This window comes from Trichomycterus rosablanca, chromosome 25, assembly GCF_030014385.1.
Source record: "Trichomycterus rosablanca isolate fTriRos1 chromosome 25, fTriRos1.hap1, whole genome shotgun sequence".
Lineage (NCBI taxonomy): Eukaryota > Metazoa > Chordata > Actinopteri > Siluriformes > Trichomycteridae > Trichomycterus > Trichomycterus rosablanca.
In genome coordinates, this window is record NC_086012.1 from 14890541 (window position 1) to 14917324 (window position 26784).

Consider the following 26784-nt stretch of genomic DNA (forward strand, 5'->3'; position numbering starts at 1 on the left):
ACCAAAAATCCTGGAGCTGACTGTTTACAACACATATGTAACCTGTTATAAGTTTAGTATTTAAATACATGCATTTATACTGTATATTTGCTTTCTATAAACAAACAAAGAAATACAACATTCTTTGGATAAAAGAGCAGTATTTGGTTTTGGTTCTATAGTAAGAAGTAGAATCCTTCATATCACATTAGTATATACATGTTGTGCACTATAAAAATGCAGTGCAGTAAAATAAGAGAGGAGGAAGATTGTCAGAAGAGGCCACTTAGTAGTCTAGTGGGGCCAGACTTGTTCTCTAACAAGATTTAAAGTCAAGAGAAACGTGTTAGATCCTGTGTCATTATATAAGGACCTTTCTTTTTTATTATTATTCTACTTATGCGTTTTCTCATTTATCCTTTTTCTTCCAATTTAGTCATATCCAGTAACCCTGGTTATATCTCTACTCACTGCTGCAGGCTCCCACCCAGGCTGAGGAGGGTGGTACCTGACACACGCCCCTTCAGACACCTGCACGAGGCAGATTCAGACAGGGATCAGTATCATGTACGTAGAGTCACGCACTGATCTCTGTTATTCCTCGTCTCTGTGCAGCACTGATGAGAAATCCCTCCGGCCCTCCCACTCGACAGACGTTAGCCAATCGTCTAGTCTGCATATTAATGCCCGGTGACCAGTAGCAGAGCTATTCATTTTATTATTTATTAGGATTTTTAATGTCATGTTTTACACACTTTGGTAAGGACACACTTTTTGTATCACCAGTTTACCTCACTTGCACGTCTTTGGACTGTGTGAGGAAACCAGAGCTCACGGAGGAAACCCACACAGACACGGGGAGAACATGCAAACTCCACACAGGACCCGGACCGCTCCACCTGGGAATCGAATCCAGGACCTTTTTGCTGTGAGGTGACAGGGCTACCCACTGAGCCATCGTGCCGCCAGTAACAGAGCTAAGTTTCGAACTTGTTGGTGGGCTAGCATGTTTTACTGCTTCACCACCTGAGCACCCCAAGTTTCAATTTCTTAAGCCAGTTTATGACTACAGCAGCAATTGTACTGGGACACATTCCAAACTGCACTTAACAATATGTCTAATTAGTGCACTACCAATTATATACTTAAACACTATGTAATACATTGGAAGCAGTTTGGGATGCAGACAGAAAATCCCTTGTGTTGTGTAAACACTGCTTGCATGTCATAACCAGAGCTAAAAATATTCACCTGATCATGTCAGTAAAAGACAATCAGGGTCTCAAGAACGAAGAGAACACATTAAAATCTGCAAATATATTTATAAAGTACAAACTACTTAGCTAAAAAGTAAATAAGAACTCCATGTACAGCAGGATAAAACAAGAGTTATTATGTGGTTACCATTTAAAATCAGAATTTTGTTTTTGTGCTATATGCCAAACTGGTTAAACTGACGTGCCTGCGGGCTTCATTTTTACTGCAGGTTATAGTAAAATCTTTGCTAACACTTTCCCCAGACTTTGCCTTGTTAAAGATCATGGCTGGCCTGATTTGGTGTATATATAAGGCCACGAGAACGTGTGATTCTATAAAGTACTGTAGTATAGTTTTGACCTAAGGCACATGGCAGTGCATTTAAAATAGACCCTGGAAGGCAACTAGGAATGATTGGTTGAACACAAAAAGCAGATTAGGACTGAGTAATCATTTTAGCAGCAGCATAAACCGAGCTATGTGCGCCTCAAAGCTCAGGGGAATGGATCACACTGAGAACGTTCTGTTGCTGAACCCTCAAAGGAAGTGGTATTTAGATGGATGTGTTGCAGGGTTGGGTTCTGGAGAATAATATGTGAACTGGCCTCACGTTCGGGACATTTCGGCTCTGCTGAGAGCGAGTGCCAGTTCCAGATCTTCCTGCTCCTGTAGACGGAGCCTCCTACTGCGCTCCTCCTCCTCCTTCTTACTCTCTCGCTTGGCCCACTCCAGCTGTTCCAGTTCACTTCCGAACTGACAGAAAGATAAAAACTTACAATATCAGATCAGAGATATAAACATGATGTATATCAGGCCAACATGATTGTTTTGGATACACACTGTGGCCAAATGTATGTGGACATCATTCCAAATTTTTTAATTCAGCAGGTTCAGCCACACCCATTACTAACAAGAGGATAAAATCAATGACATCAAATAAATGATCAGCTTCTAGGTTTGGGGTTGTTTTCCTGTTTCAGTGTAACTGACCCCCTTCACTCAATAAGAAGAGTGGAGGCTGTTAAAGTCGCAAAGGGGAGCGAGCAGCAACTTCGTATGGTATTTTGGTGTGCACATATTTTTGGCCATGTGGTGTGAAATGGATTTCAGTTCATTAGAATAAAGAATTTTTATTTAAAACACATTTCTTGTGTTAATAAATCAGAGATTAAACACAGTGTGATTCTTTTAGGCAACTCTGTGATTCATGCTATCAGTTAAGCAACCATCCAGACACAGCATTTATCCATATTTTTATAACATAAAATTATGAATCACCTGATCAAAAACATTTGTTTAAAACATGCAGTGTGAATGGTTACTGAATGATCACATGTGGGCACTGTAAAATTTTATGGACCTGAACCCCAGATCACAGCCCTGTGATGATGGATGAACGGAAGGCTTTTGTGAAGTTTAAATATTAATATAATTTGATCTTAATAGTTAAGGTTAGGTTTGTAACAGTAGATGGAGTAAAGCCTGGTTTATGCTTCTTTCAAAAGCCCTCAGGAGGTTGGATAAAAATATTGGAGAATTACAGTATATAAACTAGAGCCAATAGCCATGTTACTTCTGAAGGTCAATTCATCTTTCCCATGGATAACTTTCTAGTGCAACAGCACAACAACATAGTTGACTCCTGGGCATATGACCCAAAAAAAAGGTACTTGTAGGTGCTGATTTATGCATTGAACTCATTAAACCAGCCCTGCACAACAACATTAAAGCACACTTACAAGTGGCTTGACATTTTAAAGCTGTAATGTGTAATTACACAGTCGAGTCACATTATTATGACCAGCATTTAAAATCCAAAGTAACCGCCGTGTGCAGCACAGATAGCAGCTAGACGGGTTGGGAGTGACTCAATAAGATCCTGGTAGGTTAGGTTGTCACAGGTATCTTGGAACCATGCTGACTGCAGTGCAGCCCACAGCTGCTGAAGGGGGCATGGGGAAGGATCCACAGAGCGAACACAAGGTTCGTGGTGGTCCCACAGATGCTCAATTGTGTTCAAGTATGGAGAATTAGGGGGGCAGGGTAATACTTGGAAGTCTTGGTCATGCTCTTCCAACCAATGTCGGACATTTTTGGCGGTGAGACATGTCGCACTGTCTTGCTTGAAGATCCCATCTGCCTCAAGCAAGACAATTTTACCCAAGACAGGAACGAGGGATATATGTGCAGACAGCCTATGGCACACCTTATAAACCCACAAAGCCAGCTCACGAAACATGACTTCCTTCATAAGCTACGTGCTGCCGCTGTCGAAAGTAAGTGGAAGTGGTTATAATCATGTGACTCGAATGTGTATTTATAATCAAATACTTTAATTCCTATTACTTTAAAGTACTCAAAATAAATGCAGTGCTTATCTCAAATGAGTCTCTAACATTCTACAAGCTGAAGCATTTTTACCTTTAATGTGATGTAAACCCTTGACTACAATTGTTGGTTAAAGGCATTTTTTATCTTGATGAACAAGTGTGAACAATTGATCTATTTATAGTGGAGTCAATACTTAGGGACTGTTGTTTCCTGACTCTTTTACATCACTGCTGAGGTAAACCCAAACTATTCTTTAAACAGACAATATATGTACACTTGTACCTACTTCTACTGCCTTTGTATCACATATTACCTTGTTCCATAGACAGCTAAGAACATCCTAATTTAAAGAAGCATTTAGGGTGTCACTCAGAAGCACTTCTAGAGGAGCATAAACCAGGTTTTAATGATCATATACTGGCGAGTGGTGAACATCCGTTCTCCAGTGCTCATATATCATTCTTAAACATGTGAACAATAAAGAAATCAGACTGAAATTCTTTGATTCTGTGATTATCGAGTGGAGTGGGTGCTCGCTATGATAAACACACACACGTGCAGGGAGCAAAGTTGTGGTCACCATACCCTCGTGCTGCCTTACCTTCACGTGTTCTGGCCCTGAGAGAGACACACATTATAATACAGTTCTAGAACAAGCACGTCTACACAGCCACCATAAACCAACTCATGCTGCATAGAGGAACAATACAAGCAAATACGCTGCACAGCAAGCACATGCTGGAGCTATACACAAATAATATAATGCAAATGCTGCAACGCAACACCACGTACAAGCAGGGATGGAATATTGTCATATTATATTTATTTTGCATGATTGAATCACGGATTACTTACCGTGGTAAACTGGGACAGGGAAAGTGCCCCGACCGTCAAAAATGATTTTAAATACTTTATATAGTGGACTTTGGGTGAACTGAATTCACACAGGGCAGAAACTAGGAATGATAAAATTCAGGATATCACATAATGCGTCTCAATTTATGGTAGATTTGAAATCGTTCTGCTCTTAAGCGATCAAAACTAGACAATCAGAGCATTAAATCATGTACATTTGGTCTCCTAAGCTAATAGCAGTTAGTTCCTCACTTCTTGTTCTATGTTATCTACATCAGATCACAGTAATTATGGTATTTATGTTTTCATTAAAAATTATCAGACGTGGTTAGCAACACATTTACTCAAGCTTATGCACTCTGTGCCTATAAAGCACCCTGGTTGTAGTGAATGCAGATTGAGGACTGGCACTGTGTTGCTGACATAACCAAGGAATTCTCAGTTAAAGACTTCCTGCCTTGATGGTAGCATGTGTCTCTCTACAATCCCAATATACACCTCAACGTACATGCACACATCATTTCGATTGCTATAAACCCAATGCAAAGGGCAGCTGTAGCCTAGCGGTTAGGGTACTGGACTAGTAATAAAAAAAAAGTGTCACTGGATTAAGCCCCACCACTGACAGGTTGCCAATGTTGGGGCCCTGAGCAAGGCCCTTAACCCTCAATTGCTTAGATAATATACTGTCTAATGTACTTTAAGTCACTTTGGACAAAAACCCTGGTCTACAAGAGCAAATATCATATTTAAACTGGTATCATGCATACCATAATACTGGTTTACCATTCAAACTGACCTGAATTGTTTAAATTGATCTAGTGTCATTTTAAGCTGAACTGGGATGAATTTGAAGTTGGCACTGTCAGATGTACTAGTTTGCAATGTAGTTTTCGAAAACAGGAAGTGCACAAGGTGAACCACCAACTCATCGCCAACTCCGACCTAAGTCAGTCTGAGGTCAGACAGAGTTAAACTCCCACACAAAGGAGGGCATGAAGAGTTTATGTGAAACGTGTATCTACTTTACATGATTGATGAAATCAATAACATTTGCTGTATTGTGATGGGAACTTTACATAGGAAACTGGGCTAATTTCATCTTTTTACATGTATTAGGTCAATTTATACATATTTATCTGCAACGCTGGTATTTTTGTGCTTCTCACCCAAAAACATCTTTGTTCAAATGATCCTACAGAAAGATAAATATCTGCAATTATATAAGTGCATTGTCATTGGATAATGTTCTAGCTCGCCGCTACATGCTGTATTTGTATTTGGTCTGTGTGTGTAAATCCGAGGCACTTTTGTAACAGGAATAATCGGTTCTTTTGAAGTCTCTTTAACGGACGCATGATTTCATACACTTTACCCACATAAAGGAATAAAGCTCAGGATGCAAACAATAACACAGAAACACAAAACACAAAAGCTGGCTGGATGTGAGGGTAAAGCAAGCAACATGTAAAACAGGACGGTTTACACCAGCAGGGTCTAGTGGTCTCAACTACTGCAGATAAACCGTTCACACAAAGAAACGAATGGTGGAATGGGCAGCATGCTGTAACTTCAACTATGACAAAAGACAATGCAGTATGGGACCGACGCAAAACACCACCAACATGAACAAAATAAACACAGACACAGAGCGTGCTGGACTGGTCATGCCTGCAGGGACACAGCTCTCGCCAAGCTGGACGGACGGGAAATTCAACCGGGCTCGACTTACAGCTCTGAGATCTGTCAATTCTGGGGATTCTCTTACAGTCGGTCTATTGGACTGAGGCAAAGAGCAAGAGTCCTTGCATGGCTTTGAAACTTGTGATACACCGAGTGCTTGTTTATTAGAAGCAACTCCTGTACGACTTCCTGCTGCACTTGGGCCTAAAACAGTAAATAAAACCGTTACCATCACTGGAAGTTAGATAAATGTAAGAAATACAGGTAAAAGTCAGGTAAAGAAAAGAACAAATTTATACTGACAATCTTTAACCAATCTTTTTTTCCCAAAGCAATCTTTACCAAAAGATTTAGTAATTTTGGAGAACTTAGTGTAGTGATAAACACACTGCTCAACCCAATCCACTAAATACCCCTAATTATAAGTTCATACAATCTCCTAAACCCTGAAACTCTGAAAAGAAAAAAAGTTTTCTAAAGACTTACTTGCGGTGTACCAAAACCAGAGCATTGGTTTCATTTCTGTCAAGACAAGCCACCTTTAAAAAAATTACAACCCACTGTTGATGATTACAACAGAAGATCGTTGAGGCATAGGCTTTGTGGTACACAAAACACTGCAGGTGGAAGTCAGATTCTTAAAAAAAAATCCAGGTTAACAGGGTTTTGCTAAATAGAAAACGTGTTGATGTGATGTGGTTTGGAAAGGTAAGGCATCACTATCGAAGATGGGTCACACTTTAGAGTGCAAAAGGTCAGAGTACAGCTGCTTGAGAGAAGTAAAACACTGCTGGTGCACAAGGGCTTTGGGACATTAATGCTATAGATTATACCATTTATCACACCACAAACATGTTATAGGTTTTAATAGAATGACATCAGCATTTCATTTTGATATAGGTCATCTATTCAGTGGTAGCAATTACGTGGACTCAAGGTCTACGATAATGAAGCATCAACTGAAATGGTAAAACTACAAAAATTGCCTCAAGCATCTCTGCTAGGACAGTTGGTTCAATAATCCTGAAGTGGAAGGTTCATGGAACCACCAGCGTACAGTAATCACCATGGACTGAACAGCTACACCAGCTTGTGCTCTCATACTAGCTTGTCATGTTTGTGGGGGGGAAAAAAAAAAGAGTTGTATGTATAATCCCAGAAAAAACAACTGTGAAGTATGTAGGTGGGAGCATCCTGATGTAGGGTTGCTTCCCTGCACCAAGACATGTGATGTCAATGAAACGAATCTCTCGGGCAGAAGACTTTCAAGGGCCAAAAAAGCTAAAATAAACAAAAGCAAGCCGATCTGCTGACTTGAAATCTATTGAAAATTTGAATGATTTTTATAAGCGCAAGTCTATGTTTATGACCATGGAAATTAATGACAGGTCACAAACTGAACCACAATGATCTAAAATTAATGATGATTTCTTACAGTAGATGTAATTACTAGCAACGGCTTTGCAAAAAAGTACTAGTGCTTTCTTTATGCTTGATCCTTTTTTCCTTCAATTTTTGTTAATATTTTCTTTCATAATACAAGTCAATTTCCTACAAAAATATTCCATGTTTTGTTTATTTTATAAATTAGTGTAAGTGAAAACATATACTGTACATAGAACAAGTTTAAACATGGCATTGTAAAATCTATTTAAATCTATGTTTTTCCAAAATTAAACATACAGGCTATACTTTTGCTTAAAACTGCATGGATATCAACTGAAGTGGACACAATTTAAATAAGTTGTTTTTCTTGTTTTTCTTACAGTACTCATTATAAAAGGAAACAGAAAACAGACAGAAATAAGTGTATAGAGTTGAGCTAGGACTGGCTCTGTTTTTAGCCAACCATGGGAACTTCACGCTGTGCACTAGGTGTGAACTGTGCATGTCGATCAAACTCTCACTTCTCTTCATCTCCTAATTTCCTCTGCTCAGTGATATGAGCAACACATCACTACTCCACCCATGTCTACACTGATAACAGCAAAACAACTCAGCCTGGTACCACACACACACAACAAACAGCACAATACACTGCCGCAAGCAGTGTAAACAATTACCAGAGGTGAAATCCACTGGTGGAAAGATTGAACCTGCTTTTTATGTTCTTTAATATAAGCCCAAATACAGGTGTATTCAAAAGTTTGGGCACCTCTGGCCAAATTACATTAACTGTCGATAATAAACCTGATCTCTACAGCAAACTATTTACAAATTCTCATTTGAATTCGTAGTTACAATATATTTAATACATTAAAAACTGTAAGTGTGGGATGGGGGAAGGTTCGGACTCCCTACTTGGTCAGTACTTATGCCCCTTTTCCACTGCACAGAACTCTATTGTATGAATCGTTAGTAAATCTGTGATCTAACATTTAGTGGCTGTTTCTATGGCCATTTGACCCAAATTTGTCACATGCTCAACAGCTGGCATGGAGTTCTTTTCATTCTATGATGATTATGGTTCTTCACCAGTACAGCACATGTTTCGAAAAGCCTTTGGTTTACCTAGAAGTTGTTTTGCATACTTCAGACATCAACTTCTGCAAATAAAAGTTATCTTTCTGATTACTCTTCCATGCAGACCATGATTGAACAGGACACGCCCTTTGCTGTTGTATGGGGGTTTGGCACTGCCTTTCAGGTCACCATACAAGCAATTTTGTTTTCTAAAAGGATTTCTTAACAATAATTCGGACAGTTTTAACTGACAGCTGGAAGTGTTCTGATGTATTTTTTAACAGGCTGCTTTGCAGACGTCAATAAGCTTTATTAGAAAAACCTTACTCAGCTGCTCAGAGAAGCCCAGTGTTGTTAAGAATTAGCCTAGGGCTTCAAGTGTCAGAAAATGCATTATGCTCTGAAATTGACATCCGCTGACAGTTCCTGATCATACCTGACCTGCCTAATGAAGCCTATCTAGTCAATAAAGCTCCGGGCTAAAGTTTGCTAGAGGCAAGTGAAAATTGATTTTCTTATAGAGATTGTTAAGTAAAATATTTTACATCCTCCTCAGCTGACCTGCGATGTGCACCGAAGTGAAGATGTTACATGTTATAAAGGGAAAGTACCAGAGCTGCCATGATGCTGTGCTTGGCTGAGTAATGCGTAATCTGAGAGCACAGAAATGGGTCAAGAAATGTTTATGTTTGCTTTTGATTGACGTCCCTGTATAAACAATACTGGACTGCAATGTATATTTATAATATATAATACATCATGGTGGCTTGAAAAAAACTAGCCTAATAAAAAAACTAATATACATAGTTTGGTCTGAGAAGGGTGGTAAAGATTCTAAAGCAGGACGACCTCATGAGGTTTTTTTTTGTTTTTGTTTTAACACAACAAAAGAACTCAGGATCACTAAATTTCCTAATAAACAACTTTTATATATTTTATATATACACAACTTAATAAACTGGCCAGTGAGACGATTTCTTACATGCCTAAAATAGCAATAACTGTATTAAGAAATGTTGTAAAATGTTATTTTATTGTATAATTTCTCTCGTCAGTGATTTTGATTGACTACAGCAGGTGACCTCTGGGTGCCCATATAAATAGGGCTGGTTTGACTGCACCACAAGTATTTAAAAAAGCAGGTTGTAGATTGTTACAAGTCAGCAATGTCTTGCTGAAAGACATTGCACAGTGAACACACACAATGGGTTAACACACAGTCACGTATGTGCGTGTGCACGAAGACACACAAACTTACCATAAGGAGGCGGTGCTGGTCTGGCTGGTATAGGTTTTTTAGGGGGAGGTAGTGGATAGGTGGGCTTGCGAACTACCGCCTGCCCACTGGAACCCTTAACAGAGGGAAAAACAAAATCGAATTCAAATGGGCAACATGGATCAGCAAAGAAGACAATCCACACTGTGTCAAAAAGGCTTATGAAATGCCAAGAGCTATTTTCTGTCTATGGATCATTAAAGAATTCCATGAATTTTCCCCTTCATGGATTCCGAAAAGGTATAAATAGGCTATTATGGGTAGATGAGAGATAAAACGCAGTGCGTAACTACTGCTGGTGCATGGTGTACTTGTGCTTTCCTGCTCTCTGATTACTGAATAGACCATTTCAGTGTGACCTCTGTCCTACCTTTGACATGTTTCCAAAGTCTGCAAACCCACCGTTCCCGCCAAAAGACTTGCTACCAAAAGGGTCCGTTGAGGCAAAGGGATCTACGTCAGAGAGAGAGAGAAACAGGAGGAGAGAAAGAAAACAGGAGAAACAAAACATGCATTATTTAATAAATTGTTGTGCTTTCCATTGTGGAAACAACCACAGGGTCAAGAGCAGCACGAGTAACAGGCCAGCAACTGCACAATTTTCCTAGAAGCACACAGTTCCATTTTTAGTGACTCCTAAACAAGCCTGCTTTCAGTCCTAAGCATGATGCTCATGACGTGTGTCTTTAATTAATCGATTAGAAAAGTGGACATGGTGTTCAATCAACCAGCGCAAATAGATTCATGGATCTAGATCGTGACCTCCTGAACATGCTCCCAAACACAGAACATGCCAGCAACCAAAACACCAACCGCCTGGACACAATAAGTCAGTTGTGACCACAGAAAGGAATTCAACACGCCCACTAAAATTAGAGCGCTGGAACCAAATCGTGTGTTTATTCCATGCATGCTACATGTACATGAGCAAGATAAATAAAGCTAGCACACAAGCTAGTATTCATTCTTCATACAAAACAAGGTATTTGAGGTGCAAGCACACGTGAATGAGGCTAGCGTAAACGATCCTTATTTCCTTCTGAAAAAATAAAGACAGTGCGGCTGTTCAACATCTATAGCGTGCGAGTGAGAGAGAAAACGTAAGCAATCAGAGCAGCTGAAAACGTCTCTGTTCCTATAGAGGTTTTCTGCAGCAAACATGTCACCAGTCACTTCTGTCTGGCCACAAAGCGAGGTCTGTTTCGTCCACACTATTTTAGGAAAAGCCGGAGCTATTTACACAGGTAGAGGTCTATAAATAGTCCTGACGCCACAGGAAAATGTGAGGTATGAGTAAAAACACAATTCTGAACCGCCACTACAGGTTTAGAAAATACACACATATGAACTTGATCTCTGGACCGTTCGGCAAATATTAGTAAGGTCTGAGTATGTGGACGTAAATCTCAACGGGAAACAGACTGACAGTACATTTCCAGAAGCGAACTGCTGCTTTCATTAGTATAACAGTAAACTGGATCAGCATGCATGTGATCGTTATGTGCACTACATGTAGCACTCTGACTCAGTCGCATTAAATCATGAACTACCAAAAGACTGCAGCTCATAGTACACGAACAGTACCTGAGTCTTTAAACTTGGCGGAAGTGACCGATGGAAGATTCCCCTGCCTTCCAAAAGGACTGGTCTGCACATGAGGAAAAAAAAAAACCAGAAAGAAAGAAAAAGAAAGTGAGTGTGTGGTAGATTTAAATTTTATGCTTGAGTGAGTGAAGGTACTTCCCCAGAAGAGTTCCCACTTCTCTAAGTAACCTCAAATGCAAAGTGTTATTTTGATTGAATTCTGCTTTTTACTGTCAACACTAAAGCAGCAATATTAAGGGCCAATGTACATGTAGACTAAGCTAATGAAATACAGCTGAGGTCAAATGTTTACGTCTATTTGTAAACAACACGTATGGGTAAAATCTGCTGGATAAAAACGTACCAGTTAAAGCTTAGTGATTAAGGTACTGGACTAGGAATCAAAACCAAATCGCTGGTTCAAACCCAATCACCGCAATGTTGCCAGTATTGGGCCTTTTAAGTCTCAAATGTTTGCACTGCTTGTATATGATGACACTTATAAGAGTCTGCTAAATTCCATTGCCACTACCAAGCTTATTAGTAGACACAGCGATTTAGGGTTTAGATGCCTAACAGTTTCTCTTCCAAATACTTTTTGGTCATTGTAGTCAAACATCTTAATCTTCATTTTATCTAACTAGAAAACTAACTGCTCGAGTGGCACAGCACAAATACAATTGGCCGTGCGTGATGTAGTGAAGGTCAGACAGGGTCTCTAAACTAGCAAACTCAAACTATCCCCATTTATATGGGCACAAAGAAGCCATCAGCTGTATTCACAGCATTAGGAGGGCAGGCCACAAAGCTAAATTACATTATAGAATCTCACAATGTATGTGTGCAATTGACCCAAGCAGGTGGGTCTGGTGCGAAGTGTAGTAACACACCTCAGACAGGATGCCGATCCAATGCATAGAATTTTAAAGAAAAACAAGAGTTACAGAAACGACATACATGTTGTGTACAAGTGTAGACTTTTGACCGTAACTGCATGAGGTAAGTGTATCTAATACAGTGAGAACTAAGTGTTGTATTTTTAAATACCAAATACAAAACAAATATTACTGATAAAATAAACTCACCGCTATTGAAGCAGCAGGGCTTTTACTGAATGGATCTGAGCTGCTGAAGGGGTCTCTGAACAGGTCACTTTGTTTGAAGGAATCTCCTCCAAAGGGGTCAGCTAATAAAAAATGATTGTTATTAGACATTCATTTATACTGTACAAAGTATGTAAACACTAACCACTGACCAATTAATCATTGGGTGTTTCAGCCAAACCACTTGCTGACTTTTTTTTAATCAATTATACAAAATCCATTATGTGCTTTTAACTTCGTGGCAAAGACCTTAAGAAGCCGCTGTTCTGTTCAAGTCTGACTGCTTGGAATCAAGGTCCATAAAGGCGGCCACACAGCCCTGACCTCAACCCCCAGTTACAGCTTTGGGATACATTGGAATGAAAAGTCGATTGCGAGCCAGGCGTTTTTGACAAATTGGGCAGGAATTCCCTGAGACACACAAAAATATCTATGGTTTTGGAATGAATTAAGCTCTTTCAGGACAATGTTCACTGTAATAAGCTCTATGCAAATACATCTGGCCTTGAGGTTTAAATAAAACTTTTCAGTAATGTGCATTAATGCACTTTATGCTTTAAAATGCATTTTTCATTTTACTGTTTTCCTTAAATCAATCCTCTTAAACCTTTATTTGTTAACTACTTTGAATTGCCTTTGTGTACGCTGTGCACTGAAAATTGTATAATAAAAAATAAAAAAATCCATTCATTTGGTTATTATACGTATTCTCAGCACACTTCTCCAGGATACCTTGACTTGATGGTGCATACCTTTACTGAAGGGATCATTTTTGAAGGGGTCCTCTGTCTTAAAGGGATCCACGCTGTAGTTCTGTGTGGCATTGCGATTAAACATGGCCAATCTGGACTTGAAAGAGTCCTCCTGTAACAGAAACAGCATTCAGAGATGTTGTTTATTCTCCTGCTCAGTGCTGAGAAAAATATAGTTATTGTAACAGGACAGAGGAGAATAGTATGCGGCCTGTGTGAGCCTGTGGTCTGCGTGACAAACCGAACTTTCATTCGGTCATTTCCTTCTCTGTAGAGGGAGAGCTTATTAAAGGGAAAACGTCAGAGGAAGCTTAATTGCAAGGAAAAAAGAGAGTGTTTAACAGTCAGTCAGTGCATGATAGTTAAGTGCCAGGATAAGAAACGCTCAAAATCTCATGCAGCCCATGGTTTAGCGCTGTTCCTATATTTTTGGTGTACCAGCTCAAAGTGCCACAAACCACAAACAATAATTTATTCATTCAGACTAAACATGCTCTCGAGTGGTGCAGTGGGAAAATACGCATGCCCACTACACTACTGCTAAAATCAGAGGATTCTTATTTATTATTTATTTATTAGGATTTTAATGTCATGTTTTACACACTTAAGTAAATGACAGGACAGGTAGTTACACAAAATTTATCAGTTCAAGTTTAACGTCCAACATGGTCATGAACAATTTTGTATCTCTAATTAACCTGACTGCATGTCTTTGGACTGTGGGAGGAAACTGGACAACATGCAAACTCCACACAGAATAGATCTGGACCGCTCCATCTTGGAATCGAACCAAGGACCTTCTTGCTGTGAGGCGACAGTGCTACCCACCAAGCCACTGTGATCAGGGGATTCAAGGTTCAAATCTCAGTAGTGCTATCTGGTGTCTGCATGGACATGACTGGCTAATGTCTGGGAGGGGGATGGCGAAAACAGCCTCGCTATTGGGCGGTGCACTTGTCAGTGTGCTCTCAGTGCTGGTCCCAAGCCCTGATAGAAATAGCATTGTTGCATCAAGAAGGGCATCTGGCGTGAAAAAGTTTACTGAGGTACATGGACCAAATCTGCTGTGGCGACCCCTTATATATGAGAAAAGTCAAAAATAATAATAACACTGTAATGAATAGCTGTGTATCCTGAACCAATTAGCAATCCAGTATTCTCACCACGGTGGGGCTAAACGCTGAACCTTCCTCAGCCAGAATCTGGTCGATCTCATCCAGATTGCTCATGCTGCCGTTGAGAGCTTTGTTTAGTCGCTCAATAGTTTTGTTCATCTCCTTCTGACTCTCCTGAATCTGTGAGATCTCGTCCCGGGTCTGTGAGGACAAACAGGTCACCAAAGATCAGTGGGGTTAAGAGAAACATTCAGATACAATGGAATCAAATGTTAGAGCAACAACCACCTGCAGTGTGTAAGTGTGTAAGTGTGTGTGTGTGTGTGTGTGTGTGTGTTGGCTCTAACCTCCTCCATCTCATTCTGGGAAGTCTGGAGCAGTTTGAGGATGCTTTCTAGTTTGGCTTTTCCTGCACACAGGTTTTCCTCCAGCTTGCTCTCCTCCTGTTCCAGACAGTACAGGTCCATCCTCGTCCTGTTCACCTCTTTTTCCTGAGTCTGCAGGGTCACCTCCTGAGAAGAGATCTGCACCTGCAGAGAGGAGATCTGTACACCCGTGCACACACATATAAGCACATGTTTAATACAAAGACATCAAAAAGATCGGATCACAAGTATTTAAGTGCGTGAATGAAGAAAGAATGTAGAAAGGCACACTAAGTGAAATGCACTAAATAAACCAATAACCATTTAAAATAAACCACTTTTAAATGAGTACTTTGATTATTTTTCATACACCAGTTATGTCTGCATTTTGTTAGTGACTTGGTCCTTAATAGAGAAATCAAGATTAATAAAGTGCCATTTAAGCAAGGCTCCTAACCCTCTCAGCTCCAGGGGTACCATACAATAGCTGACTCTGCGCTCAATGACTGACCACATCTCTCAGACAAGATGGGAATTTCGTTGTTTTACGTCATGCTTTGTTGTACTGTACACCTGTATACGTATATATGACAAAGGCATTCTATTCTATTCTATTATTTGTAATGTATTAAAATTATTTGCCTGGCTGTAAATGGACATGCTTGACATTATGAAATTTAAAAAATGATTACTGATACTCATGAGGACCATTCAAATCAGGATCCCACCCAGCCACTAAGCTAGAACATCTGACACTTTTATTTCATTCTGCTTCACTGTTATAATTTTTATGCTCTCATGAAGCTCCTGGTATATCTCACTTCCTGTCACTCTAGGTTTCTCTCCTACCCGGTTGCTTTCCTCCTGGAATTTGTTCTTGGCCTCGTTCACATTGGCCTGCAGCTTGTTCTTTTGCTGCTCCATCTCCTGCAGTCGGGTCTGAGCATCCTGTTTCTGCCTCTCCAAATCCTGCAGGCTGCTGTTCTCTTGTTCCAGTTCCAGCTGCATCGCCTGTACATACAAACAATTCGCAGAAATGTTTTCTGTCTCTAAAATGATGACACGGTCACAGCAGAGGCGAATAACTGCTGCTGGAGAAGCACGACCTGCTCTTATGGTCAACCTTAACATAAAGGTTTAGGATCTTTATTATTTATGATTGCTACTGGCTATATGTTACACATTAGCGCTTAGTGGGAATTATTTAAAGCTGAGCTGCGATCAAATGTGACAGATCTGTGTAACGTGCCAAAAAACTGACATGTTTCAATATGCAAATGCATTTCACGCTACACCAGTTTACCAAGAAACGAGGGAGGCCACATGTTTGTTACTGATTAAGAATCTGGATTTAATGGTAAGGGTGGTCTCACAAGGCCAGCTGTGATCTCTAACAAGATTACATCTGGGGAATGTCTTTGCAGATGCAGTCTCTGAATTCCATTCAAAATGTGTGCAGGCTGTGTGTGTGTTCTAAATCTGCTCCTGTTAAAAACCTAAGGGCTTTAATTTCCTTTTATGTAGTAGCAGGTATAGAGCGTAGTGTTTCTCATAGTGCAAAAGCTTCTGTGTCTTTTACTGTCTGATGATATTTTTGACAGATTTAACACATTAAGCAATGTGTGGTCTTATTTGAATATTTATTTATGTATTTTACACCCTTTTTCTCCCAATTTAGCGTAGCCATTCTGCTGCTGGGGTCCTCCAAGAAGGGTGTATATTTACCTGAAACACTCCCTTCAATGTGTGCGCAGTCCACCAACCCCACTCTCTGTACAGGTGCCCTGGGCAACCGAGGTCCTTACACAGTGTTGATAACCACCCACCGGTCTATAGTCACCCAGCAGACTGGAGGCCAATTTTGACTGCTGCAGGCATTAGCCAACTGTGCCTGCTAGAGATTGTGCCTGCTCAGCAGACTGGAGGCTGGTGTGCTAACGGATTATCCCGCTGAGCCACCTGGGTGCCCATCAATGTGTGGTCTTTAGGGTAACTAAATGATATTAGGCCCAGCAAAGTAAGTTTCTGTCAGAGTCCTGAACTTACGTGAACCTCGTTGTTCCTCAGGCGTATGATGTCCTCCCTTTGCCTGATCTCCTGCTCTGTGCAGCGCTTGTCACTGGTGGAATAATACATATAAATACAGGATTCTAACTGATAGTTACAGTGCACTTCAAATCTCAATAATAATGCTTTTCTTGCGACGGTCTAATCCAGTAGGGAATAAAATCATGACTCAACGATCACCAAATGACAGTGGATCCTCAGTCTACTGACTGTAGCAAATACTATGGGTCAATTCTGAAAGCAATATTACAGTCATTTTGAAAAACTGAGCTAATAACAAACCTGCGTTTTGGCTTTAGAATCACATACTTGTATCAGAACTGAATTTACTTTACAACAATAAGCCCTTGTCCCCACTAGAGGGAGCTCTTTCCCCCCACTGAGGACCCGAGCTTCTCGAAACTGGTCTTGAAGTGACCAATAAATTTTCCTGCTTCAACATCATTTATAATTTGGTTATTGGGTTTAAAAACAATATACTGCTTTAAAATACATAAAACAACCCAATTTACAACAGGTAATTATGCCTCTGTGCACCCATCACAAGATCAGAAAGAAATTAGTCCAGAAGTAGTTTGAGAACCACCAAAAAAGCAGCTGTGACACAGGTGACATTGTCCACAGTCAAGCAAGCTTTACACTGCCATGATCGAAGAAAATGCCCCTGCTTCAAAATGTCTAAATGTGTTGCCGATTATACTAACAAGAAAAAGCAGGAGTAAAGACTTTTATTTCTTGCACAGCAGTCTCTAAGCCCTTTGCAACATGAGGCTCGATTGACTGTGGACAGTATCACCTATGCTTCAGCAGCTTCTAATTTTAAAATTCTGACCATCACCACTTCCACAGATATCTGACAATGTAGCACACGATGAGCCCCTAAAAACACAACTCTAGCTTAACCTCTCCCCTGCAGTGTTGACGAATACAACGCACCTCTGTAGTTGAGCGAGCTCCTGGTTTACATCATCCAGCTCTTTGTTTCCAGTCAGCTCCACTTGCACCACCTCCTACAGAGTAAAAACAAGAAATTACTTAGTAAAAAAAGGACACAGCATATAAATATGTATATGCTCAATCACAACCTGAATCCGAAAAACGTTCTGGTGCTGATTAGCTTTGGGAAAAAAAATAGGAAGAAAGAAATAGTGCACAGTACGGCTGTAACACTAGATGGCAGTGTTGACTGCAAAATAAATATTCAACCTTCATTATTTCTGATTGTATTCATCTAATTCCATCTATCCCATTAAGACATAAATGAATGCTTTCAGCCTCTTGTTTTAGCATTACTATGTATTTTGCTTTGTGCACAGGGTTTGACTTCTAAATGTTGGTGTGGAGGGACTCCATTGGCCTATACACAGCCCTGACCTGAACACTATTAAGCACCTTTTGGAACAAACTGCTCTTTAAACAAATGGGCACAAATTCCTAGACACATTTTGATTTGCTAACAACATCTGGCCTATTAGTTAAGAATTTAAAGTACTGTTTCAAAAATCCTTCATCCTCAGATATTAATTACAACTTACGAGGTAAAACACTGTTTCGTGTCCACCAGATGTCCCAATAAAAATACTATCAATGCAACTGTGGTTTGAAGACTTTGCTCAAGAGTCCAACTTGGCAGTGCTTGGACCTCTGATAAATGGTCACACCTTAACTGCTGAGCCTGTCGTTTGAATCGCTCCTCTATCTCGCTCCTTTACACAGATAATGAATTGCTTAACTGCTGCACACCAGTGTGAGCAAAACCAGGAACAAAGTCATGTAAGCTGGATGAACAAGGATCAAGTCTGAAAACACTTACTCTTGGTATGCTCGATAGTCCAGCCAAATCAAAGCCTACGGATGATGGGATTTCAGATGAAATCGTCTGAGGAAAGACAGAGAAAAGAAATGGTAATGAAAAAGATTACGAAGCCGTTATTGGTGCTGTACATTTGATTCTGAAAAAATTAAATTCCCAATTCACATCAATCTACACTCCAGTGGTGGTTTTGCTGTATGCAGAGGGTTAATGTCAGGTTTTGGTAATTAAGTATACATTGATGGGTAAAATGGCAATTATATCCAATCAAAATCAAATCAACAACACAATAAAGTGCACAAAGTCAAGTAGCCTGAATACTTGAATGTATGAACTCTGTTGACCACAGACTCACGGTTGTAGCAGCTGAGCCCCTCTCAGAGGGAGGAATCATGTCAGGGGTCAGAGTCTGAGGCGGATCAACTCCTTTAACCTTCTGATGAATCAAGTACATAGCCAGAGAGAACTGCTCCATGGTGAGTTTGCCTACAGATTTGGTGTCTGCCAGTGACCTGGAGATGGAAACGCAGGGAGAGGAATAAACAAGCAGATCCTAGAGTGTTTTTCTGATAATACACAAGAGCTTTGATGATGATGATGATGGGCTATTGTGGTTCTGGAAACACTCAAGACTTTAGCTATTGTTTTATATTCTTGCCCTGATATATTGTCGTCACAATTTATTCAGAGATCCACAGATGGGTCCTTGAACTTAACATTATTGTAAATTAATGGGTATAAATGGCAATTATATCCATCTCAAATGAAATCTACACCACAATAAAGTTTCAACAAAATTAAGTGGTCTGAATTATTTCTGAATCTATTGTATGTGTGTTTTACAGCCTAGTAGTGTGGAAATGAATGCACCACAAATCAGCATCTCACCAGATGTGGGCCAGTACACTCTGGGGCAGTCCTGAGTTTATAAAGATGTCCTTCACTTCACCTCCTCCCACCATGCCATCAAAATCAGAGTCAGCCAGCTCAAAGATTTCCTCATACTGCTCCCTGTCTTCCTGGGGTACCACCCAGTTCACTGAAACAGGCTAAACACAAATGTTTCGACATTTTTATCCCTTATTTATATTTACTCCAGGAACAGTGTGGGTTCCGTAAACACGAGCCTAATCTTTTGTTGCAGATTTGGCAGTTATCTCATGATCAGTGCTCACATTAGCAGTCTGGTATGATCTGGTGTAAGAAAGTGAAATGAGACCAATATTGATAATCAGGAAAATTATCTGGGATTTTTTTCAGACTTCTTCAACTATGTACATTCTTACTTTAAGCTTAAGATTTTAGAAATCGCTTTGAAGAAAACAAAAATACAAAAAAGGACACGGGGTGTTATAATACACACAAGCTAGCAATGATGGTATGAACTTAAAGGATTGGGGTGTAAAGCAATGCTTACAATGCTGATAAACCTGTTTTGCAAACACTAATAGAACTCAGGAACAGGGTATGCTGGTTTGAAATACACCCTGCCCATGCCTTTTTTAAATGATTTTACTTGCAGTTTGTCGTGTAAAACCGGCTTATAAAGCCTCATTCACCAGTTTTACTGTTTATGTGAGTGTTTCAGGTCTAATGATTTTGAAGGTAACACAGGGGTTGGGTAATGTTGCGGTTTGTGTTTGGATAAATGTAAAGACTACTGTGATAATTATAGGCCACACGGACTCAGGAGTACTTTTAAATAATGTTGTCACTTAACACAGACCACAACGGCATTAACAAATACAACCTGAAATGATATGATGGAAAGACAAAGCCATATATTAATTCTATTCAAAATGCTAAGAAGTATTTTTGGCCTACACACACACACACACACACACACACACACACACACACACACACACACACACACACACACACACACACACACACACACACACACACACACACACACACACACACACACACACAGTTTAAGCTCTCTCTGACTGCTCTATGAGTCTCTGCACAGGCCTTAACTGATATCTGCAGTTGTTTGTACAAGGCACAGAGATGGTGTTTTGACTGGGTGGGAATGGATGTCTGTGCTCAACATTTGTATAAGCCATCAATATTTTACTACATGCTTTGATAAACTGCTTTGTTATATATGATCAACTACACAGCTGGGATTGAGTACACGTACCACTGTTGGTGCAGGGCTGGGGTTAGGACTCGGGCTTAAGCTTCTGAATGAGTTTGACGGTGAGAGTCCGGAGGTAACCGTCAGAGGACTCTTGCTGAGAGCCGCAGTGGGCCGCAGGTTCTCCTTTAGAAGAAAAGGACTGGAGGGAAGCACAGGCACAGAACCGGGCAAAGCTCCAGCAATCTTCTTCCGTTTAGATGGTGGAATGAGAGCAGGCTGGAGGGTGGAAGGGACTGGTTCTTTCTCTCTGGCTCGATATACCAGATGCATAGCCTATGGGAGAAGTGAACAACAGAATCAAGCAGCTTAAGGGCCAGTTCATAACCATGTACAGTGCTGATGAGTTCCACAAAAATCACAAGCTTGGACCACTTGGATTGGATCTTATCACCAGAAACTTTGCAGCTAAACTTTACCAGGGTACCACCAGCTCATAGACAATAATGAAAAAGAAAGTATGTACAAATAAGAAACTACATTTATTTACTCACCACTGCAAACTCTTCTTTATCCAAATGGCCATCTTTATCAATGTCACTAAGATCCCAAATCTAGGTCAAAACAAATCAAAGAGAGCATTACTTGTGTATAAATAACTGTTATAACAACTCAGTAAACTAATTACTCTCATATCTAATTCTAATCTGAATAGCTGTATGATGGTGTATTACTCACCTTGCCAAGCACATCTAGGGGAAGGTTGGAATTGATGAGAACTGGTTTCACTTTATCTCCTGATAGAAGACCATTGACCGGCGAGAGACTCTCAAATATCCCATCATACTTAGCTTTGTCATCAAACTAAAGTTTAAGAGGTGAGAGAACGAGATGTACTGTGATGAGTTTAGAAGTGGGTACTGTACACAGCAAATTAGGAGTAAGACAGTCAGTACAGTATATATACACACTCAGGAACTCACTACAGCAAAACCTACATAACATCACCACATTCAAGTCTTAATGCTGATCTGATTTATGGTTTTTTGTCCATTTTGTAATTGTTGGTCATAAGTATGTTTTAACTATTGAGAAGGGGCTTTAAGCTTGCGAAAGGCACTCTATAAACCCTTGAAATGTAAAATTAATATGTTCTTACTTTTATTGCCCATGTGGAGTCACTAGATGATGATATCGGGTTTGGACTTGCTGTGTCTCTCTGTGTAATAAGGATAAAAAAAAACAATGAATTATTCAAATAACTCAGCCAAATATTACAAGAATTAATTTGTTAACAGACTTAGATTGTTAAGAGGTATGTTAATAGATGCAGTTACATTTATGACATCTAGCCGACACTTTTGAGCAAACTGGCATAGAATTGTGATCATATATAATTCAAGCAATTGAGGGTTAAGGGCCCAACAGCGGCAACCTGGCAGATGTGGGGCTTGAACCAGCAGCCTTCAGATTATTTTGCTTATCATTTTTCTTTTCTTTGTGTTAAAGCCGTAATAGTTTGGTTTATGGCTGCCTGCAGACGCAACTAAGTTAAAGTGGTCTCAGGCTGGAGTGGCAGAATTGAGAAGACTTCAAATCTAGTGTGTTTAGGACCGAGTGTGTGCTTATGGGCTGCGGGGTGGGTAAATGTAACACTGCCTTGTTGTTCTCAGTACATGTTTATTCCTCTCCCTGGACTACATTTGGAACAGATGGGCAGTGTTTGTGCTGGTACTGTGTTTTGCCTCTGCTCTGAACTTTCTCTTAGGGTTGGTATCCTTGTCGGTCACAGGGAAAGGCGCCACAGAATCGCATACTGACTTTGGATTGAGAGGTGACCAGTAATACATGCTAACATGATCAGAACTATAAATGTTTTGAGAACTAGTGCAGAAGTGTGTGTATCTGTGTGTGTTTGTGTTGTCATGTTGTTATAAAATGAATATAAAGTAACCAAGGTATGAGAAAGCTACTATATAAATAAATCACATTCTTATTATGTTTAAAACCATCATGTAAATGCTTGGATTATACTCAATAAACTTAAATAATGCTCACAAACGTAGGGGTGGGAATTGTGCTGGTCTGGTTCAGACTCTTCTGGCTGACATCATCTCCACTCTGTGCTGAAGCCACCAGTCTCAGGGCAACAAAGAACCCCTATAAACAGAAAAAGTGGCAAGTGAAAGGAAACACACAAACAAGTGAGTAAGACATTTCCCTGATAAATAAAAGAAACCCAGGAAAACAGTCCAATCCAGTACAGTTCCCAGTAATGGATATGTTCGTCACTGCATTTACCCGCTTGTCAAGGTAGCCTTTTCCTTCTGGGTCTGACAAATCCCAAATCTGGGGTAAAAAAAAAAAACAATCAATCAATTACAAATCCATCTGTTACATCATGTACAGCTACACTTCAATGCCAGATATGCACAGCCATTACAACACTTTTAATTGCCAACAGCAACATATAATCAAGAATACATACAAGCAATCTCCATAGTCGAGCACTGGCAGTAAACTGGGGTGTACTGAAGTTGTATTGGGTTTCAATCTAAAGCTATCGAAGAATTTTACCTCTCCAACACCAACTTAGTTCGGTCAACTTTAGCATTTAGCATGTAATAATAATATTTAGTCCTTAATTACAACACTTTTAAACTACAAGTATAAGATAATTCTGCACAATAAGAATCATTGGCTAAACTGACGTTAATAAGTTGGACACTGGACTCTAAAGCAGTGAAAATCGAGTCTCTGAAGCAACAAATCCTGTTTCACAATCTTGCAATCAGTTGGATGTGATTGTTTCAACAAAGTTTGGTGGAGAGGAAATGATTATATTGGTGTGTTTTGTTTGAGGTAAGTTACAGTAACTAGTTATACTACTGGTTATAGAAAAGTTACATTCTGTCAACCTTTCATAATTAATATGACAAACATCTGCACAAAGCAAAAATCATGAAGTAATAGTTTGGTGTGGAGGAACTTGACTAGACTGCACAGAGCCCTGACCTCAGTCTCATTTAAAAAAAAATAAATAAAAAAAAGGCAGTGAAAGGCCATATTGCACAACCTTGGTGTCGACAATGCTTTTGTTGCTAAGTGAAAGTAAATGGATGCCTATAGTTTTTAAATAAAACAATCACAAGCAAGTCGAAGGATTATTAGTGAGAGTCTTCTACATGTCCACAAATGCCCATGTGATGATTATCTGATAAATGTGGAGCATTTGAATGAATTAATCCCGTTGCTTGGTTTTGAGGCTGCATGTCTTACCATGCGTAGAGTGCTGTCCGAAAGTCCTGATTGCTTCAAAAACTGAGCTGCTTCAGCAGCACCAACTTTCCCTGTGTTTCCTGGGTCAACCTGGACCGACCAATCAGAAAGCAGTTTGGTTAGAACAAAAATTTGAGATCACTCTATTTTAATACCATTTGTTTCTGAAATAGGATGTCCAACTACTTTTGGCCATGTAGCATAACACTTCATATATGAGACACTCTGACATGTTGTGTGTTGCATTTATTTGGAAAATAAATAATTCATCAATTGCAGTTGACAGGAACAATTAGGGAAATATGAAATGGTATATTACCTGTCTGTATAAGTTCTCATATGCTGGATTTCCACTTGATAACTACAGAAATACAGAGCAGTAAATGAAAAAAGACAGAAAACATTAACATATGCTTATTGCACTAATTCATAGTGGCTCTCATTAATTTTCGGGTCTATGTGGTTCTGAATTAGAATTACCGGGTAAAGAGGGGTTTCTCGAGAAAAAATAACCACTGATAGAGGACCAAATTAAGTTGACAATTTGTGTTTATACAAGGGTTCATGACATATAGTTATAGTGCATTGTTTTAAATGATGCTGCAATAATGAAGTATAAAAACGTTTCTACAATAATTATTCAACAGTTATTGTTGACTTATCATAAGCACTGTGGTTCACTTTATAATTTATATTTTACAGCTGTTTCTTACAATCTATACCAGCCTTACGATGTAAACCAAAATAACACCTCCATATGTACCCTCAGGTCCTGTTGTTGTAGTGTGCTGTCCGAGTGTTGTTGTGATTATACAGATACTTGTTTGTATAATGTGAATCTCTGTAGTGTGTACTATTACTTTTGATAAATGTAACTTGCTACTGAGGCCTTAATTTCCTTCGGGATTAATAAAGTATCTATCTATCTATCTATCTATCTATCTATCTATCTATCTATCTATCTATCTATCTATCTATCTATCTATCTATCTATCTATCGGTATACCTACAGTATAGTGCACTCTGCTCTCATTTATAGTAATGTTTAACTAACAAAAGACATAAAGATGTAGATGTAGCTGATAAATAGACCAAGTGTAAGAAGTGTGTGTTTAATAAAGGCGTGACTGAGGATAGTGAGAATCAGAATGGCTGGGAAATAAACACCTGTCAGCCTGAGGATGATAACCTCATAGGTGTACACGGAGAATATTCAAGTTTATTCACGAGTATGTAAACATTTCAAACTAACAGTACAAGTATAACGTGAAAAAGACAAAATGACACACTTATAAAACTGAACTAATATTGTTTATTTAAAAACACTCCTTTTAAAATCTGTAACCTGATAAATGAACAACAGTGGATTAGCAACAACCTCCTCTTTTCATTTAGGTCACCAAAAGCTCTCACGTTTTCCAAGCAGACTTAGCTTAACATAACCAAACAAGTTTTCAGGAGTAAACAGTCTCGCTGTAAGTTTAAAATAAGTAAATAAATCTTTGCGAACCCAAAAGCAAAACAAACTTTCTAATCATTACCTGGGTCAGTGACTGACTAAGCGCCGCCATGTTTCCTCCTTCCGTCCGCGCGCTCACACCGTTTACCTCGTGAACGCGCAGCCAAGGTGTCCTTTCAGCCAGCTGTTCGATTCCAGACAATACGGAGTCGATTCCGATAACAGATCTGATTACTGGAGGGAGTCGATTCCAAGAGTCGATTACAAACCTTTTCGCTATTTTCGATCAATTGATTCATTTTCACTAACGTCTCATTCGGTCAGGGTCGCGGTGCTATACACTGGCTCACTGGCTTAGGTTACACCTGACCATCTAGACATTTTTTTTCTCTCAGCATAAAATGACCTGTGTTGATTCAAAGCCCTTTTATTGCTGTAGTCCAGCGTTGTGCCCACTGTGGTGGTTTCAGAGCTGACCAAAATAAAGTGGTAAAAATAAGTAAATAAATGTTCAACCAAAGGCCACAACACCTTACCTTTTTCTCTTTACACCTACGATCTCACTTTAGACATGATACTGTCAGAAGATGCCACATTGTTCCTGGGATAGTATGTTCTGCCTTAGAGTTACCCCAGTCAACTGTATGTGTTGTTATTGTGGAACAAAAAACATGTAGAATATAGGGTAATATAATCACACTGGAGCAGAAATGCTTAAGAGACCCAATAGTGGCAACTGATTTAAAAGAGTTAAACCCTTGACTTTTTGATCAACAGCACAGACCTGGACCAGAGCCCTATCCATTAAGCTACTGATGCCCCTCTTAGAGTTAAATGAAAGTAAGTTTCTTCAGTCATGTTCCAAAATGCAGTGCAGACAAATACAGCTTATGTTACAACCCCCTGACTCATGAACAGCGTTTGTTCACATTCATTTATTTATTCCTTTCCAATGTCTCCATCTCGTGAGAAGGCTTTGAAGTGCAGCATATTGCACATTTATGTTGTTTTCAGTGTGTGATGCTCTGTAATGTACTGGTGTAACACTGAGGTTAGATTCTCGTTTTTTTTCCAATGATCCCAGGATCACCCACAGAAATCCGGAGCTTTTGTCTCAGCTTTACTATCAATTAACCTCGACCAGCCAGCAGAGGCCGCAATCGCAGCAGGAATGAGAAACATTCATTGTATAATTGTATCTGTGTGGGTGCCCAACCAGTGCAGATGTCATTAATTTGATAAGTTAAACTCAAATTTGATGAATAAGAGCCTTTGCATCTCAGATGTGTCATGCTGTCATACAAATGAAGAAAATCA

General features: G+C 39.6%; 1 protein-coding gene across 3 annotated transcripts; it reads right to left on the reverse strand.

The window, feature by feature from the left end:
* Positions 1 to 1347: 1347 nt before the first annotated feature.
* eps15l1b (epidermal growth factor receptor pathway substrate 15-like 1b) lies at positions 1348 to 25606 on the reverse strand. 3 transcript variants are annotated; one of them, XM_062987517.1, is made up of 24 exons: positions 25550 to 25606; positions 24328 to 24369; positions 24009 to 24098; positions 23031 to 23078; positions 22788 to 22889; positions 21889 to 21948; positions 21468 to 21593; positions 21284 to 21343; positions 20793 to 21065; positions 19532 to 19692; positions 18999 to 19155; positions 18644 to 18709; positions 17767 to 17840; positions 16810 to 16882; positions 15613 to 15774; positions 14746 to 14943; positions 14447 to 14599; positions 13284 to 13395; positions 12514 to 12614; positions 11429 to 11492; positions 10215 to 10297; positions 9827 to 9920; positions 6155 to 6309; positions 1348 to 1989 (listed from the first exon to the last, which is right to left on the reverse strand). In XM_062987517.1, the coding sequence occupies exons 1-24, from the start codon at positions 25577 to 25579 to the stop codon at positions 1843 to 1845; spliced, it is 2631 nt and encodes an 876-aa protein (XP_062843587.1). In that variant the 5' UTR covers positions 25580 to 25606; the 3' UTR covers positions 1348 to 1842. The 3 variants fall into 3 exon arrangements, with proteins under 3 accessions (XP_062843587.1, XP_062843585.1, XP_062843586.1); XM_062987515.1 differs by lacking the exon at positions 6155 to 6309; XM_062987516.1 differs by lacking the exons at positions 1348 to 1989; positions 6155 to 6309 and adding an exon at positions 8034 to 8082.
* Between the last annotated feature and the right edge of the window lie 1178 nt (positions 25607 to 26784).

Bases quoted from the DNA above. Each gene is read 5' to 3' on its own strand.
- eps15l1b (XM_062987517.1), bottom strand. From the start codon at position 25,579: ATGGCGGCGCTTAGTCAGTCACTGACCCAG. The intron at 15,775-16,809 runs GTAAGTTCAGGA...TTGTATGTACAG, and splicing joins TGAGGAACAACGAGGTTCAC to GCGATGCAGCTGGAACTGGA. The intron at 13,396-14,446 runs GTGAGAATACTG...TTTCTGTTACAG, and splicing joins CAGCGTTTAGCCCCACCGTG to GAGGACTCTTTCAAGTCCAG.